This window comes from Dipodomys spectabilis, unplaced genomic scaffold, assembly GCF_019054845.1.
Source record: "Dipodomys spectabilis isolate Male_0828 unplaced genomic scaffold, ASM1905484v1 ptg000098l, whole genome shotgun sequence".
Classification (NCBI taxonomy): domain Eukaryota; kingdom Metazoa; phylum Chordata; class Mammalia; order Rodentia; family Heteromyidae; genus Dipodomys; species Dipodomys spectabilis.
This window is the reverse complement of record NW_024870775.1, coordinates 15,833,115-15,850,757: the sequence shown is the minus strand read 5'-3', so window position 1 is coordinate 15,850,757 and position 17,643 is coordinate 15,833,115. Positions and strand designations below refer to the sequence as shown.

Here is a 17,643-nt window from a genome sequence, read left to right as displayed (position 1 = left end):
TTTGTAGGTTTATGCTTTAGCATTCTCACTGTTGAGCTAGGTTAGGAAATAGCATTGCATAATTGGTTTTCAACACTTACAATACTTTCTTTTTAAAGTTACAAAATAGTAAATATAATTCATAATAGCGGCTTTGTAAGTATCGGTGTATTAAATTTGACAACTCATTTCAGTAGTCAGATGATTTGTCATGACATGAAGTGCTATATTTCTTAGCAAAGACATTGTATAACTTGCTCCCTCCCTCCCTCCCTCCCTCCCTTCCTCCCTCCCTCCCTCCCTTCCTTCCTTCTGGGATTGAATTTAGGGCTTCATACTTGGCAAGCAAATATTCTACCATTTGAGCCACTCTCCTAAGCCAAGAGTTTCTTTAACACTAGCTTATGTATTTATGTTTATTTAAAACCACAATGATATACATAGTATGCATCCATAATACCTACTATGTGCATATGACAAAATACAGTAATTGCAAAAGGAAATATCCAGCCTAGTTATAATCTTTGTGATACAATTCAGGTGCCAATATGACTTGAAATCAGCCCATGTATTTATTGACACTATGCAGCATATTGTCTATTTAACTAGGGATTAAAATGGGAAAATCGTCACCCTTTCAAAATGGACATGGTCACAGAGCACATAACATGCAGCATGTTTACTTAGAGAGGAGATTTCTGTGGGTGTGGCAGTAGCAAGCTGACCCATGCATGCTCCTGCAGAAGAGTCCTTTGACTCACTTCTTTCGGTTAGTCATGTTTGTCTGGGCTGCTTCTACTTAAAACCAGTTTAGGATAGGTTTATATGGAAGATCTTTAGAAAGCTCAGTTTAGATCAGGCTTCCTGATTTCATTTTTTTTTTTTTTTTTTTTTTGCGAAGGAGAAACCTCATTTGCTAGCTCAGTCTCTGTGCAAAATGACATCCTCCTACCCAGATAGGAGTGCTTATGGGAATGCTGGGAAAACCTTGGGGTGGGGGTGGGGGGTACAAAGAGGACAGTTTATGTGTTGAAATGAACTGTAGATCCTGTAAAAACTCTTTTGTTTCTTTGTTGCAACCAAAAGGAATATCATGGGAGCTGGCTGGGGCCACTAGAGGCCCTCTCTGACAGGAGACTTGAGTCTTGTCATATCCAGTAGCTGCTAGCACCCAGGGGTTATTTAAATTTTAAATTGATTGAAATGAATTAAATGAAAACTTGAGTCAAAGCAGTATTGGCACAGACTACTGCCACTACCACAGAAAGTTCTCTCTAGCATCCTGTACTTACATTTCTAAACCCATCCATTTCTTCCATTGCTCCATTTGAGGACTGAATGTAAGAGAGTGGGAGAAAGGGCCAGGTAGGAAATGTCTCCAGAGATCCATTGGAGGACCCAAAGCAAGAACTAGTATTCCCAGCCTTCCAGACTACACAGTGTCAGGGCTAATGAACAGGTGTGTATCATGACAGTTTGCAAAATTATTTTAAAAGGTAAGACTTTATATTCACCTGATATTATTACATATGTTTTTCAAAAGTTAAGGAAGATAGAGCTTACAGCTGGGAATTTATGTCCAGTAGTAAATCAATTGCCTAGCAGACATGAGGCCCTATGTTTGATCCCCATATACCACAAATAAAAATTTAAAAGATATAACTATACTTTTAGCAAATATTTCTTGTTTCATTTCAAACATTTCAAAAGAAAGTATACTTTTATTTGTATTGAATAGAAGTTGGGTGTGTCTCTAACAATGTAATTGTTGAAAGGGTATTTGATAATAAATATCAAAGCTAAATAGCTGTATCACAAAGGTTTTAATTTGCTGCCAGGTTGTTTAAAAAAAATCATATCTAACCTGTGTTTTCCTGTCCCAGTCTTTAAAAGTGTTACATTTTTTTTTTCTAAATACTGCTTTAGCATAAGCCATGAAGGGTTTACATTGCTGGGGTTTAGCCAGTTGAGTTCTCCTCATATATTCCAATCTTGACTCACATTCTCTCTTTCTCACTGTGTATGTGTGTATTGTTTGTGAGCATGCACATGTGTGTGTCATTGCTTAACAGCATGTTAAAAAGCCTCAGTATAGAAAGTATAATGCCACTTTAAACAAGGGTCACAAATTGCAGGATAGTTATTTTTATGGTTTTTGTTCGATTGTGACACAGTCTGTTACAAGACCAGTAAACAAGCCCTGTTTGTGCACGTAGTCATTCATTTCTGACCCTGGGTCTTTCATTGTACTAGCAAGAGGAAGTCAGTTTTGTAACTACTGAGCCTGGATCAACCCAGAAGGCTTTGCCTAAAGCCCTCTTGAACAGAGTTCTATGGGAGGCCACTGCAAAGGGCATGGTAATCCAAAGCTGGCATTTTACTGCAGTATTTCCTCCCATGGTTCAAGGAGAAAATAACCTTAGTGGGACTTTCTATTAAGAGAGGGAATTTGTAAGCAATTCACAAGTAATATTTACTTTTAGAAGTCAAACATCACACTGCTAATCCTATCAACAAATATCTTCAATGCATTATCTGTGTAACTTTCAACCTAAAGAAGTTGTAAATGTCCCCTCACTAGTATGGCTTCTCTTCCCATGAAGTCATAAGACAAGAAAAAAGTTGAAGGCTAAACCAAACGACATTTCCCACCTTGACATTTACTGAAATATACATTATAATCCCAAATCCTGTTACATTCAGTTATGTCATATGCTGTACTTGATTGTGAAATGTCAAAGCTTGCTTAAACTATTTTAATATATCTATCTGTCTTAGGTATTCATTTTTGTTTTGTTTTTGATGCTGGTACTAAGACTTGAACTAACCTCTCATTGAGTTTTTTCCATTCATGGATGACACTGCCACTTGAACAAGGCCTATCCAGTCCAGCATTTTGCTATTGGGAGCTAGAGTCTCATGGACTTTTCTGCTGGCTTCAAACACTTGATCCTTAGATCTTAGCCTTCTAAGTAACTAGGATTATAGGCATGAACCATTGTACCTGGCTTTCCTGTTTTGCACTTTGAGTTGAGGGCTGTAGTCTAGGAGAAGAGATAGAAGTCTGAGATTGCTGCCAGCACTTTTCTATTACATTGCATACCCAAGAGACAAGAGGGCAGGCAGAGAATAGGGACATTACTGAGTTTTTAAAAATTCTGCTTCTTGCCTTCTTTGGCAAAACCTTGCTGTATTTAAGTCTTTGCCAATAGAGATTGTCATTTTAAAAGTTTATTTCATATATGTAATCTCAGGAGATTATTATCTAGGGAATTTTTTATGCATTCCCAAAATATTAGATTATATATGATGAAAAATTATGACCAAAATATGACATTTCAGTATGTTTTATTCTGTTCATATAATATATAAATTTGGAAACACTTGTTACCTAATTAGACTAGTTTTGCCCATTTCATTTTTCCTTAGTAATAAGACTCCCAATTTGGAGGTTGGAGCCGTGGCTTAGATAGTAGAACACTAGCCAAGGAGTGAATGCATCAGATACCCCGTTCAAGTCCCAGTCTCAGACCTAAGAAAAGAGAAAGAAAGAAAGGGTCCCAATTTACTTCCTGTGCCAAACACTTAGCAGGGAGACTATATTTTTTTGCCTCCTGAGTTCCATCTGACCAAATCCTAACCAATGAGATGCAAGCAGAAGTTGTTGGCCAGCACTTAATATCACCCAAAACAGAGCACTCTCTTTTCTTTCCCTCTTTCCCTCTTTCTTCCTTCCTACCTTGGCTTACAGACATGAAAGCAATTATAGTAGCCTTTGTGACCATGAGCTCACCTTGAGGATAGAAGATGCAATATGATAGATAGCAAAAGGGAACATTGAGTGAACATTGAGTCTCTGACTTCATGGAGTGCCCACTTTTGATCTTTGTTCAGCTTTGAGAAGATGGCTCAGATATTTGCTTTTGACTTTCTAGATTTCAAGCAAGTGGTTATATCAAGATAGTAAAATTGTAGACCTTGTTAATGATGCTAGATTCAGTGAAGTAGACAGATGTTTGGAGATCTGGTAAAATCCCATGAAGTACTGACAACAAAGTAACTTCCTGTGCTTATTTGGTAATGTTAATCCTCAAGCTCATTGTTTATTGGGAATGCCTTGAAATTCAATGCAAGAATCTTTAAAAGAATCTTCAGAACATGCCTATGAAATTGTAGCTGCTTAAAGTACCATCTGAGCAGGAATGTTGCATTTTAAAATGCAGCTCCACTAAAATGAGCCAGAATCTGAGAGAAAAAAAAAACTTACAGGAGAGTTTAGAGCATTTTGTAGTGCCAGATAACAAGAAGTTGTCAGACTATTTCAAAGCCAGACCAAGTACATGCCACTGCAAAGATGGTGTTGTTGATAGTTGTTTGAGAGTGTCATGCAGCAAACAAGTTAAAATCTCTAAATTAATGATGGTTTTCAAGAATTAAAAAGGTTATTGACCCTATTTTAAGGGAGCTAAGAGATCACTGTGGAGCAGAACCCCCTTACCTCGTTCTAGACTTGTACTGGGGCTGAGCTTCTGCAACTGCATTCAGGTGGCTGAATGTTTTCAATACTCCTAACCTTGAGGAGCAAGTGTAGGGGGTCGTCAAGAGATTTTGCCTTGGAGGTCAGTCCATACTCAACAGAGTATAAACTAAAGGTCCTACCACCCATACCAGAGCTCAAAGACTGGTATGGGTGAAAGCCCTTATCCCTGTGAAACAGACTCAAGTTTGACCTGCATCATTGTTAACCTTGGAATGGGCCTGAGGACTTGAAATGCACAGGTCACTGAAGCTAATAGACTCAAATGAACCCAGCTCAGCATCAACCTGGTAGCCAAGGAAGTATCTACCACCTTGAGCAGTGTAACTCTAGATCAGTGCTTGTAGATGGAGCTGAAGAGCATCATTAGGCACAGGCAGAAATGAGTTCCTTGATAGAACAGATTCATTTCTCCCTGTTACATGAGGAGCTGTAGTGTTAAAATGGGCATCATGCACCTTGAGACTGTATAGGTCCTTGTGGCTCTGAGTCTCAGGTATAGTCCAGTTTAGTGTCAGTCTTGGGGGCCAATGGACTGTCTTCATTCACAGTGCCCCAACCTTGGGCAAATGTAGTATGGAGGAAAATTCTGTTTGATGGGAGTGGTGCAAGGTAGTAAGCAGTAAGATTTTGCCTTGCAACTCAGTGCTAGGGAGGTCAGGCCTAACAGTGAGCAGATCCTGATGTTCCTCACCCACAACCTAGTATTCATAAATAGAGCCTCTAGAACAGCCATGGTGTCGGGTAGAGATAATGTGGTTTCAGTTTATCAGACTTCTAGCTGGCATAACCTGTATCCGATTCAATCAGTCTTGGGCTATGGGTTCACCTCAGCAGTGGGCAGCCCATAACAGTGTAAGACTGCCCTACCCAGGGATGCACCAACTCTGGAGTGCCAAGCTAGGCTTATAGTGCAGTACAGTGTTGTTTTCATAGCCAAAGGGGGGTATAAAAGCCTAACTCTGAGTCTGAGTTCTACACAGGATTCTTCACAGAACGAGTTGTCATTTCTTTCTGATCACAGTTCAGAAACCATGGATTTATACCTTGGGCCTACTCTGGCACTAGAGAGATAATTGTAAGGACAAACATCCTCTATTAGTTATTCACCCAGTTTGTGCTGAACATCTCTCAGCTACATATTTGGGATAAACCTGGGTTCAGATCACCCACTAGGGCTGAAAGAGTGACAGCACACTAACTACAGTATCAAAGTGAAGCTAGACTTAAGGTGGCACCTTGTACAGAAATAGCAGAAGGTACAAACAGGCTTAGAGGAAATGACTGATCTACTTACATTTCTGGAATGACAGACACATACAAAGCCAAATTACAGAATCTGGAATAAATACCCAACCCTTCAATGTTCAAGTGATGTCATGTATCAACAAGCACCAAGAACTTTCAGGGGACTATGACTTTATATAACAATCACAAGGTGAGTAATATGGCTGAATTTCCTGATAGAAAATTCCAAGTACTTGTTTAAAGAAACTCAGTGAGCCTCAAGAGACCACAAGAAAATTACAATACTTTTTTTTTTTTTTGTCTGTCATGGGGCTTGAACTCTGGGCCTGGGCCTCAGCTTTTCAGCTTAAGACTAGCCCTCTACCACTTGAGCCACAGCACCACTTCCAGTTTTCTGGTGGTTTATTGGAGATAAGAGTCTTACGTGGGGCTGGGAAGGTGGCTCAGTGGTAGAGCACTTGCCTTGCATGCTCGAGGCCCTGGGTTCGATTCCTCATCACCACATAAGAAAAAAAAAAAAGCCGGAAGTGGCGCTGTGGTTCAAGTGGTAGAGTGCTAGCCTTGAGCTGAAGAGCTGAGGGACAGCGCCCAGGCCCAGAGTTCAGGCCCCACGACCAGACCAAAAAAAAAAAAAGAGTCTCACGGACTTTCCTGCTTGGGATGGCTTTGAACTGCAATCCTCAGATCTTACTCAGCCTCCTGTAGCTAAGATTACAGGCATGAGCCACCAGCGTCCCGCTACTCAACACTTTTAACAGAAAAACTTAATGAAGATAGAAGCAATAAAAAAATTCTTTGGGCTGAAAATATATTAAGGAAAATTAAAATACCATTATTATATACAAAGGAAAATTAAAAACCCAGTAGAAGGATAGCAGAACAGATGAAACAAGAGATAATTAGTAGGCGTAAGGCAGGCCATTTAAAGACACAGTGGGGGGAATATTGAGGAATGAAGAAAGTTTAAGAAACTTCGATAGAGCATTAAAAGAGCAAACATTTAGGCTATTGGATTCAATGCTAAATGGTTACTTAGAAAGCTTATTTTAATGGTAACAGAAAATCTAGAGAAGCTTATAGGTGCCTAAATACTGGAGGATTAAAAGTTACTCAACCAAGTATACTGCAGGATATAATCAAATTCTCAAGGTTAAAGATACAGAGCAGATTGTCAGTATACCTAAAGAGAAGAAATAAGTAACATATAAAGATGTCCCAGTTTACCTTGACAGCAGATATGGCAGCAAAAACCTTCAGGGCAGAAGAGTATGGCATGAGATTTTTATAGTTTTGAAGGACAGCTAAGAGGAAAAGAAGAAAGACTCCCATAAAAGAAAAAGGTGAGCATATATGTTCACCAGACTAGTTAGACAAGATATGCCAAACGGAGTTCTTTTAGATGACAGAAAGAGATGTTACTAAGAAGAAAACATGGGAAGGAATAAAATTCACTCTTACGGAGTACTGTGAAAACAAATTCATAATGCTCTAGTATTAAGAATATAATGAGTAAAACATATATTTAGAATTAAGACAAAAGAGACTTAAAAGTAATACTACATTAACATTTTAAGAGATAGGTAATATAGAAAGATGCAAATAGGACCTCAGAATGAAGTACACATATAGACAATTTTTAAAAATTAGTATTTGTTCTTTTCTTTATGGTCATATTGTATTGTCAACTTCTCAAATGGCTTGTTTTAATCAAGATACACTTTTTAAAGCCTTCTAGTAACCACAAAGCAAAGAACTTGCTGTAAACAAATCAAAACCAATAAGCAAGAAATCAAACCATGCATTAAAGGCAAACCTGATAGTTATACATGAAGACTATAATATAAAGTTTGAAAGCAACTACAGTAAACAAGTAGCAAGATGATTACACTAAGACCATACCTATCCATAATTATCTAAATATAAGGGGATTAAATTATCTAATTAAAAGCCCTAGAGTGCCAGAATTGGTAAAATAACAAGATCCAACTACATACTATCTATAAGAAATGAATTCCAACTTTTTTTTTCAAAAACTTTTTTTATTGATTTTTTTTTATTGTAAAAATGTTGTACAGAGGGGTTACAGTTACATGAGTAGGGTAATGAGTACATTTCATAGCAAGCATTGTTACCTCCTCCTTTATTTTCCCCCTACCATCACTTCCCTCCCCACCTCCCCAACTCCTCCCACCCACCTCCATCCCAACATTGTAAAGTTCGTTTTCAATATAGTGTCCTGTACACTCGTCATCACAATGGGTCAGCCTGCATCCTCATTTAAGCGTTCTGCAATATCCCTTCCCCTCCCCAAAGTACAAAAACATATATACAAGGTTCAGAGCAGAGCACCAGCATCAAATCCAGTGAAAACAGGGGTTATACATGGGGGAAGAACATACAATAGAGACAAAATAATCACATAGTGTATTGTAAGTACATTAAAGCAAGCAAGAAAGAAGCAAAAACAAGAAAACCTATTGTGTCCCTGTCTTGGGGTACATTTTGCTTAACATTATCGCTCATATGGTCGTATATATATAGCCTTTAACCTACTCTGCTTGTCCTAGACATGTACTAGTCACTGCAAACAAGGGAAACCATGGGACCTATGTTTCTTTGGGCCTGGCTTACTTCACTTAATATGATTTTTTTCGGTCTTTCCATTTCCTAACAAAAGAGGCAATGTCATTTTTTCTGACGGAGGCATAGAATTCCACCATATATATATATATATATATGGTGGAATTATATACACACACACACACACACACACACACACACACACACACACACACACACACACACATAATTTTCTCGATCCATTCATCTACTGAGGGGCATCTGGGTTGGTTCCATATCTTAGCTATGGTAAATAATGCTGCTATAAACGTGGTTGTGCTGGTAGCTTTAATATGGTCTTGTTTGTGATCATGTGGGTAAATGCCCCAAAGTGGGATTGCTGGGTCATAAGGGAGCTCTATGTGGAGTCATTTGAGGAACCTCCATGCTGCTTTCCAGAGTGGTTGAACAAGTTTACACTTCTACCAACAATGCAGTAGGGTTCGCTTTTGGCCACATCCCCTCCAGATTTCTTTTATAGTCATTCTAGCCAGGGTGAGGTAGAATCTCAGAGTTGTCTTGATTTGCATTTCTTTTATGGCTAGAGAGGTTGAGCATTTCTTCATGTGTCTGTTGGCCATTCTTAATGAATTCAACTTTTAAGGACATACTTGGACTGGAAGTAAAGGGATAGAAAAAAATCCATACAAATACAATACCAAAGAAAGAATAAGTCGCATAAGTTATATCAGATGAGATCAACTTTAAAATCTGTAAAAAGGCACAAGGAAGGACATTAAGTAATAATGATAAGGGGATTGATTCAGCAAGAGGAACAGGCAGTTATAAATATATATGTACCAAATATTGGAGAGCTCCAGTATTTCAATATAAATAGCAAATATTAATAGACCTCAAAGGAGAAATACACATGATTACAATAATAGGAGATTTTAACATCCTACATTAAGGAGTGCAGATTTTTTTCAGACAAAAAAAAGCAATGGAGCAGCAGAGTAAAATTGCACCTAGACCAAATGAACTTAACAGACATCTACAAAAGAGTTCATCCAGTTACTCCAGTGTACATCCTGCAAGATAGATTCTATGCTAGGACACAAAATAAATTTGCTTTTTGTTTTTGTTTTTTTGCTGGTCAACGGGCTTGAACTCTGGGCCTCACCGCTATCCCTGAGCTCTTTAACTCAAGGCGAACACTCTACCACTTGAGTGCCATAGTACCACTTCAATTTTCTGGTAGTTAGTTGGAGATGAGTCTCATGGCCTTTCCTGCCTGGGCTGGCTTTGAACTGCGATCCTCAGATTTCTGCCTCCTGAGTAGCTAGGATTACAGTGAGCCACCAGTGCCCAACATAAAATCAGTTTTATTAAACAAAAAAAAAATTGAAATAATATTGGATCTCTTTTGTCATAATGATTCAGTATCACTAGAAATCACTAATGAGAAAAACTTTGAAAACTACACAAATTTATGAAAATGAAACACTTCATTTTCACTACTAGGTTAAGGAAAGAATCAAGAAGGAAAGTTAAATGTTTCCTCCAACAAGTGAAAATGGGAATACAACATACCCAAAAAAGGATCTAGAAAAATGCAACACTAAGAGGGAAGTTTGTGGTCATTAATGCCTACTAAAAAGTCAGAAGATTGACAGATAAATAATCTTTGTCACTGTCAAGGAACTAGAAAATCAGAACATACCAAGCTCAAAATTAGTATAAGGAAAGAAATAATAAAGACCAGAAAAGAAAGAAATGAAATGCAAAACATAAAAACAATATAAAAGATCAGCAAAATGAAAGCTGGTTCTTCAAAAATGTAAATAAATCCAAGTGCTAGCGGCTCACACCTGTAATCCTAGCTAGCTACTCTAGAGTCTGAGATCTAAGGATCTTGGTTTGAAGCCAGCTCAGTCAGGGAAGTCCATAAGACTTTTACCTCCAATTACACACCAAAAGCCAGAAGTGGAGCTATTGCTCAAGTAGTAGAGAGCTAGCCTTAAGCATAAAAGGTAAGGAATGGTTTCCAGACCCTGAATTCAAGCCCAAGATTGGCTTGAAAAACTATGTAAACAAAATTTTCAAACCCTTCAACTAAGAAAAAAGAGAAAACAAAAGTCAGAGATGAAAACAGAGACATTGCAGGCAATAACATAGAAATGCCAACGATAACTAGAGAGAATTATGAATAATTATACGGCAAAGAATTTGGTAACACAGAAGAAATGGACAAATTCTTGGGTACCTATGCTTTATCAGGACCAAATCATACAATACCTAATTATAATTGGATAAAATAATACGAGCCAACAATAAGAAACTCAACTTCTAAGGACATACATGGACTGGAAGTAAAAAGATAGAAAAATAATAAATAATCCATACTAGCAAAGCGAAAAAGCATAAATTCTACTAATAATGAATGAGTAACAAGCTAGTAATGGAAAGTCTCCACCAAAGGAAAGCCCAGGACCAGAAACCTTCTACCATCATCAGGCCAAGCAACATCTGAAAATAAACTGTGCTGACTATAGTAGCATGTGCCTGTAATTCTAGCACTCTAGGGGCAAAAGGATCATGAATTTGAGGCAGACTAGGCTACATAGAAAGACTGTGTTTGAAAGTACTGAAAAAATAAACATAGCAAGACCTTGTCTGAAAATACTGGAAAAAAAATTTTAAAGGAAGAACTAATATGTGCTCATTTTTAAATTCTCCAAAATTTCAGAAGGAAATTGTTCCACATTGATTCTATGAGGTCAGCAATAACAAAATCAGACAAGTTCACAACAACAGAAAGCTAGAGGTCAATTTCCTTAATGAACATAAATGCAAAAATCTTTAATAAAATGCTAGCAAATGTAACAAAACAGCACATTTAAAAGACTGTCTGCCATGATCAAGTAGGATGAATCCCATTTGGCTGTTAGTTTGAGCCATCCAGCATTAAAGCACATTGAAATGTACAGTTTCCTATTACATAAGGAGACCTGAGTCTGTGCCATCCAAGTCTTACTTTCCTGATGACAGTTTCCTATGAGATAACTTGCTTGAGAAGCAGTAGCTATTGAGGTGTTTTAATATATGTAATTATTATAACCCATACTTTCTAAATTCTAGTCGTTGTTCTAAATGTGGTTTGTTTAGAAATAGCATTTTAATCTCAGTTCTTCCAACTCAGGAACTAAACATATGAGGAAGTGTTCAACACCCTTGGCCATAAAGGAAATACAAATCAGAACAACTCTGCGATTCCATCACACTCCAGTTAGATTGACCGAACATCATGAATTCAAACAACAAATGTTGGCAGGAATGTTGCACTGTTGGTGGGAATGTAAAGTAGTACAACCACTCTAGACAGCAGTCTGGAGGTCCCTCAAAAACTAAACATAGATCTTCCCTGTATCTCAGCCATACCACTCCTGGTCCTTTACCCAGAACATTGAAGGCTAGGATACTATAAAAAACATTTGCACCTCCTTGTTCATTGCTGCACTATTCACAATAGCCAAGTTATGGAAACAGCCCAAATACCCTACAGTGGAAGAGTAGAACCAAAAAAAATGTGGTACTTATATACTATAGAATTTTACACAACCATTAGAATGGTATTGTTGACATTATGTCATTTGCAGGGAAATGTATGGACTAGAACAAATCATGTTAAGTGAGGTAAGCCACGCTCAGAGAGACAAAACAGTAAATATTTTCTCTCCTATGTGGAAGCTAGAACTAAAATACACTGGGACGTGATAAATTATACAAGTCTCTAGGCATTCACACAGTAAGTTCAAAGGAACATACTCTTAGGGCAGGAACACAAAGGCTCAGTGCCTATGTGCCTCTGATAGTTTATCAAAATGAACTGTAGGAAATGGAAACAAAAAAGTTTTTCATTATTTTTGTTTTCTTTTTGTTCTGTTTGTTCATTTATCTGTCTTTGGGAGAGTAAGGGGGTCACAGAAATGGAGGGACACAGGGTGAACAAATACAGCAGTGGTACTCAGTAGACACAATATTGAAAATGAATTGTATAACTTGTTTGTGGGACAGGAGGGAAAAACTGGGAGAGAGCAAGAGAAGGATGACATTGTCCAAAAAGAAATGTACTCATTACCTGACTTATGTAATTGTAACACCTTGGTACATCACCTTTATAATAACAATCAAAATTAAAATTTAAAAACCTGAAGGAAAATATATCTTCTTGAAAGTTCTGGTCTTTTCTCCCTACTTCTTCATAGAGATGTGAATAAAAAGTGATTTCCCTTTCCTTTTAAAGGCAGCAAAAGTTCCCAGTCTCAAGTGTGGAGTGATGAAGTAAAAGAGACTGGCAGACTAGACAATTGCAATAAAAAGCACAACTGGCTTTAAGTAGACATTGATTTTCAGTTAAGATTACCAACCCAGCTTCAAATGTTGGTATCTAATGCAGATTGGGAAAAAAAAACCCACTAAACTAAATTTTGGGCCAAATGAAACCCTGTGAGTTTATAGACAGACTAGAGCTGTCTGTTCCCTTTTTCTCATCAAATTTGGCCTTGCCCACTCCTCTCCTCTTGGACACATGTGTCCTGGTGCCCGGCAGCCACCGGGGTGGCTGAATCCTGATACGATGGCCATTTCCTATCCCAGTTGGTAGAAGTAACGATAGACCTGTATTGCCTGCTTTTGTCCAGGTTTCTATGTTGTGAATCTTCACTGGAAGGTACTATACTGAGCAGGGCAGATGGACTGGATGAGTTATCCAGTCCTTGACAAAACAGACTCCTCTGACCTGACTTTAACCTAAATCATGCTGCTCTGCCCCTGTTACTCCCTTGGAGTTGAAAAGTCAATCGACTCCCTAAATTCCTAAGTTACTAAACAGCAAAGTGAAAATCAAATGTGTGGTTCTGACTCCACCGAGTGGATTTTTCCAGCAACTGAGAGGAAGCAATATCGGTGTGGCATAGCATCCTCAAAGAAGAAGCCAGACTTGTACTGAGAAAATAAAGCATGCAGGATAAAACCAGTTTTCAAGATAATTGCTTTATTTTTATGAAATTAAAAAAAGTGAGCTTAGAATTCATTCACCATTAAAGACTCTTAAAAGTTTGGGAGTTGCGTTTGTCAGAATTTGGTAAATTTTATTTAAACTGAAAGAAACAGGCTAAGCTTGGTGGAGTTCTGTATTTCTAGCCTCTTCCTGAGCAACATTGCTTGTCCAGTACTGTCAGCTTTTGCTTACTGCCCTGGTTATAGTTTTGGCTTGGATTCAGGAAGGTACCAGTGCCAGAGTCACTTAATAGTGACATAAAATTCCATGTTTTTTTTTTTTTTCAATTTTATTTAGTGTGTAAAGTAAGTAACAAATTAGGTTATTTCTTAGAGTGGTGTTCCAGTGAATAATGTTGATACATAAACTTATGACATTGATATATTTTTATAAATGGACCAAGGAAGCACTGGAATATTAAAGCTGCAAGGTTTGCTTTCTCCTTCCTGTTTCAGGAGGAACACAGAGATTACCACGTGCCATCGGGATGTCCTTGGCCAAGGAACTCATCTTCTCAGCACGTGTGCTCGATGGCCAGGAAGCCAAAGCAGTGGGTTTGATCAGCCATGTTCTAGAGCAGAACCCAGAAGGGGATGCTGCCTACCAAAAGGCCCTGGACCTGGCAAGAGAGTTTCTACCTCAGGTACTCCTAACTAGAATTCCTTTGTTTAAAGAACCTCCTAATGCAGTGATGAAAATAGTGGTCATCTTGAATACCTGAGGTGCGGGTCCATTACCTGCTTTCCAACTAAAGGAGGACATGGTAGCTATAAAACTAAGAATCTGCCAGGTGTGGGTAGTGAATGGCAAAATTAGCCTGTAGGATTAGCTACTCAGGAGGCTGAGAGCTGAGGATCTTGGATCAAAACCAGTCTGGGAAGTAGAGTTTGTGAGATTCTTACCATCAGTTAACTACCAAAAAAAAGCAAAAGGTAGAACTGTGGCTCATTAGATTCCAGAAAGCTAGCCTTGAACCAAAGAAGCTCAGGGACAGTGCCCATGCCCTAAATTCAAGCCCCAGTACAGACACCAAAAAAAAAAGAAGCCAACTAGAAATGTACATTGGATCACCCTTAAAATCCTTGAGGATTAAAATTGATTAGAAGATAACCTGAGGAAGGTTATATGATAGCCACATACAGATAACATTTCACCTGACAGTGTTTGACACATATGGCACAACTCCCTAGGAAACTGTTTTAGTTGGTTTACTGAGTGTTCCCACCTCAGTCATCTTGAAGAGAGACAGCATTGAGTAGGGTAAAGTACCCTCACATCACAGCCCAGTGAAATATAATTTCCTAGTAAGTAAGGAGACCTAACAGCCTGTTCTACTCAAGTGGACTTTCATTGTGATGCCTGCATTTGAAATGACCAGCTTGAGAAGCTACAGTTGTATGTTATGTGATGTTATGTGTTTGCTTGCTGGAGAGTTTAGCATTCAAGCACAGTATATACTTCCTCACAAATACACTGAAAAGATCTAGAACATTGTACTTTTTAGTCAAGTATGATGATTTGTAATATTAATAGCTGTGCATCTGTGGTCCTGTTTTAAGGATTTTTTTTTGTTGGTCATAGAGCTTGAACTCAGGGCCTGGGTGCTGTCTGTGAGCTTTTATGCTCAAGGCTCTATCACTTTGAGCCATGACACCACTTCTGGTTTTCTGGTTAATTGGCAATAAGAGTCTCACAGACTTTCCTGCCTAGTCTGGCTTTGAATGGTAATCCTCAGGTCTCAGCCTCTTGAGTAGCTAGTATTACAGGCATGAGCCACCTGTGCCTGCCTTAAGGAACTGTTTGTTCTATCCCTTAGATACCTTTTTCAAATACCTTTTGGTCTGAAATCATGGATTAAAGGATTTAAACTTAACAGGAAGAGTCTTTTGCTATGTAAGTGATGAATGATCATGCTTTTATCCTAATGGAGCTAGAAGTTTTTATAGTACCCCTAACCATTTCTGGAGCCAAGGTAAGTTTTTCTCTAACTTTAGGTCACTTACCTCAAACAAGATTTATAACCATGGTGGAATATCATGAAGTCTCTTTCCAAAAAAGACGCACATTGCCCTTACATTTCTCTAGTTTGTCTCCAGTGTCAGAAGATATTCTTGGCCTTCAGCCTGAGAACCTTTGCTGCTCTGTTATGATAAGCTGTCCTGAGAATGGCCAGACCGGCTGCATTGCGGAGTTGCTTTCTAAAACCACAGTGCCAAGTGCTGATGCTACTCTAGTCCTTCTTAAATAACTTACAAGCTGTTGGCTCTCTAAGGACGGAGCCCTTTTAAGTCATTCTCCATATGAGTTAGCTGGCATCTAGCCTTCTACTGAGCAGATTCCAAGGAAGTATCATTGAATTGGTGGGAAGAGAGCAAGGAATTTTTTTAACAGCTTTATAACGACTTTCATTATAACTGTGGTATTTTCACCAAAATATTAAGGAAGGAAGTATTCACCTAAAGAGAAATTGAAGTACAGATGACAGAGGAAGAAAACGGTACCTGAACATTGGTATAGTGATGAAAGCATCTCTCATTTGGAATCAAGGGCTGTGTCTAAGAAAAGTCTTGGCATCATTCCGATGCTGGATACTCCCAGCTGTAATTGGTGTGAGCGCACTCAGGGCTTCAGAGCTTAATGTAGAAGGCTCATCAACTTGTTAGCATTTCTTCCCAACCCTCCACGTGGTTCATGCCATCACTGTCCACGTCACCCTGCATGAGACCAGGCAGCACCAGCTACCTCCTTCTACCTCCATTTCTCCCACTGCCAATGTGACATTGAGCTGCACACCCCTTGTGAGTAAGCCAACATCCTTTACTATCCTGGACAAGTTTCATTACCTCTCATCTGAAGGATGCTCCTTCTGAGAATATTTATGGTTAATATTAACTTTTCTCTGGGTTGGATGGATGGGAAATGTTCAGGGACTTCAGAAAATGTTTGGCTTGTAAAAACTACATGCACAAGTTACCCAAGCATATTTGAGTGGAATAATCTTAATGTTACATTGGTTACTTTGTTACTAAATTATTGTGCCTTTATATAACTAAAACCCTCCATAAGATTATTATTTCTAGAGAATATAAATAGATCAGATTTGATCATGGAAATACCTGTATATGAAGAAAAAGAAAGGCATTTTTCATGAATTCATCTATTTCTCCATTCTCTGACTAGAGCCCTGTTCTTGTGCCCTTTAGGACCTATTTGAATTTAACTTTTCAGTTCAAACTATGAAACTGAATTCACATTTATTATGTGTGAACAAGATTTAGACATTTAAAATGAGATCAATGAACTAAATTCCATCTAGAGAGTATTGTCTTCATTAGAATAGCTTAGTAAGAGGTTGTCTCCTGCAGGACATGGGTTATGTTGCCCTTCTCACAGAGCATATCCAGTTCTTCCCTCCATGACCCAGGATGCAGCTATACTAACCACTATACACCATCACATCAGTAGCTATGAGATAAGGGAGGGAGGTACAGACTGCATCTGAATTGACTAGGACCAAACTCCACCTTGATCAGCAGTGTGGTTCTGAGGTTCTTTGCTTTTCCCTGCTTAGCCTCCAGGGAGAGTTACTGCAGAATGTTAGACCTTCAACTGAACTTACTGATACCTTGGAAGATGTAATTGCAGGGTAACAGAATACTGTGGAATCTAAGTAACTTACCCATTCAACTCAATTGTTACAATTGTGTAATTAATACCTTGCAGAGCTCAATAAAGAAAATTTTCATCTGATAGCTCCGTCATGGAGCTATCAGATCTGTGGTGCTGCTACAGATCCAACCCTGAGGTGCACTACATAATTTGTATAAATAGTAACTAAAATTGGCTTATTTAATTTGAATTTTAGGGACCTGTTGCAATGAGAGTGGCAAAATTAGCAATTAATCAAGGGATGGAGGTAAGTTCTTTAACCTTATTATTGGAATGAAGAGAAATTTAATCCAAAAGAACGAAGTTTGAATATCTACATAGTTTTTTTAGATTTCTATATTGCAATGTAATCGTTTGAATATTTCTGTTATTGAAGATGCTAGGCTCCATTTAGCAAGTATCACAACCACAGAATTCGGATTTTACTGATGCCCTGCAGCTATGACATGCTTGTTATTCTTGCCATTGAGTTAATAGACTTGTAGACTACTCATTCATAGAATGCCAAGACCAAGAGGCACTCTGTGTATTCTCAACATCACATTATAAAAGAATCCCCAGGAGGACTTCCCAGCTCCAAGCTGTATCC

General features: G+C 38.4%; 1 protein-coding gene across 1 annotated transcript in view; it reads left to right on the top strand.

Moving 5' to 3' along the window:
- Positions 1-17,643, top strand: part of Auh (AU RNA binding methylglutaconyl-CoA hydratase) — a 148,605-nt gene that overhangs the window by 125,180 nt on the left and 5,782 nt on the right. The window contains 2 exon segments of the mRNA XM_042686877.1: positions 13,841-14,028; positions 17,251-17,301. Of these exon segments, the coding sequence (XP_042542811.1) occupies positions 13,841-14,028; positions 17,251-17,301 (239 nt within the window).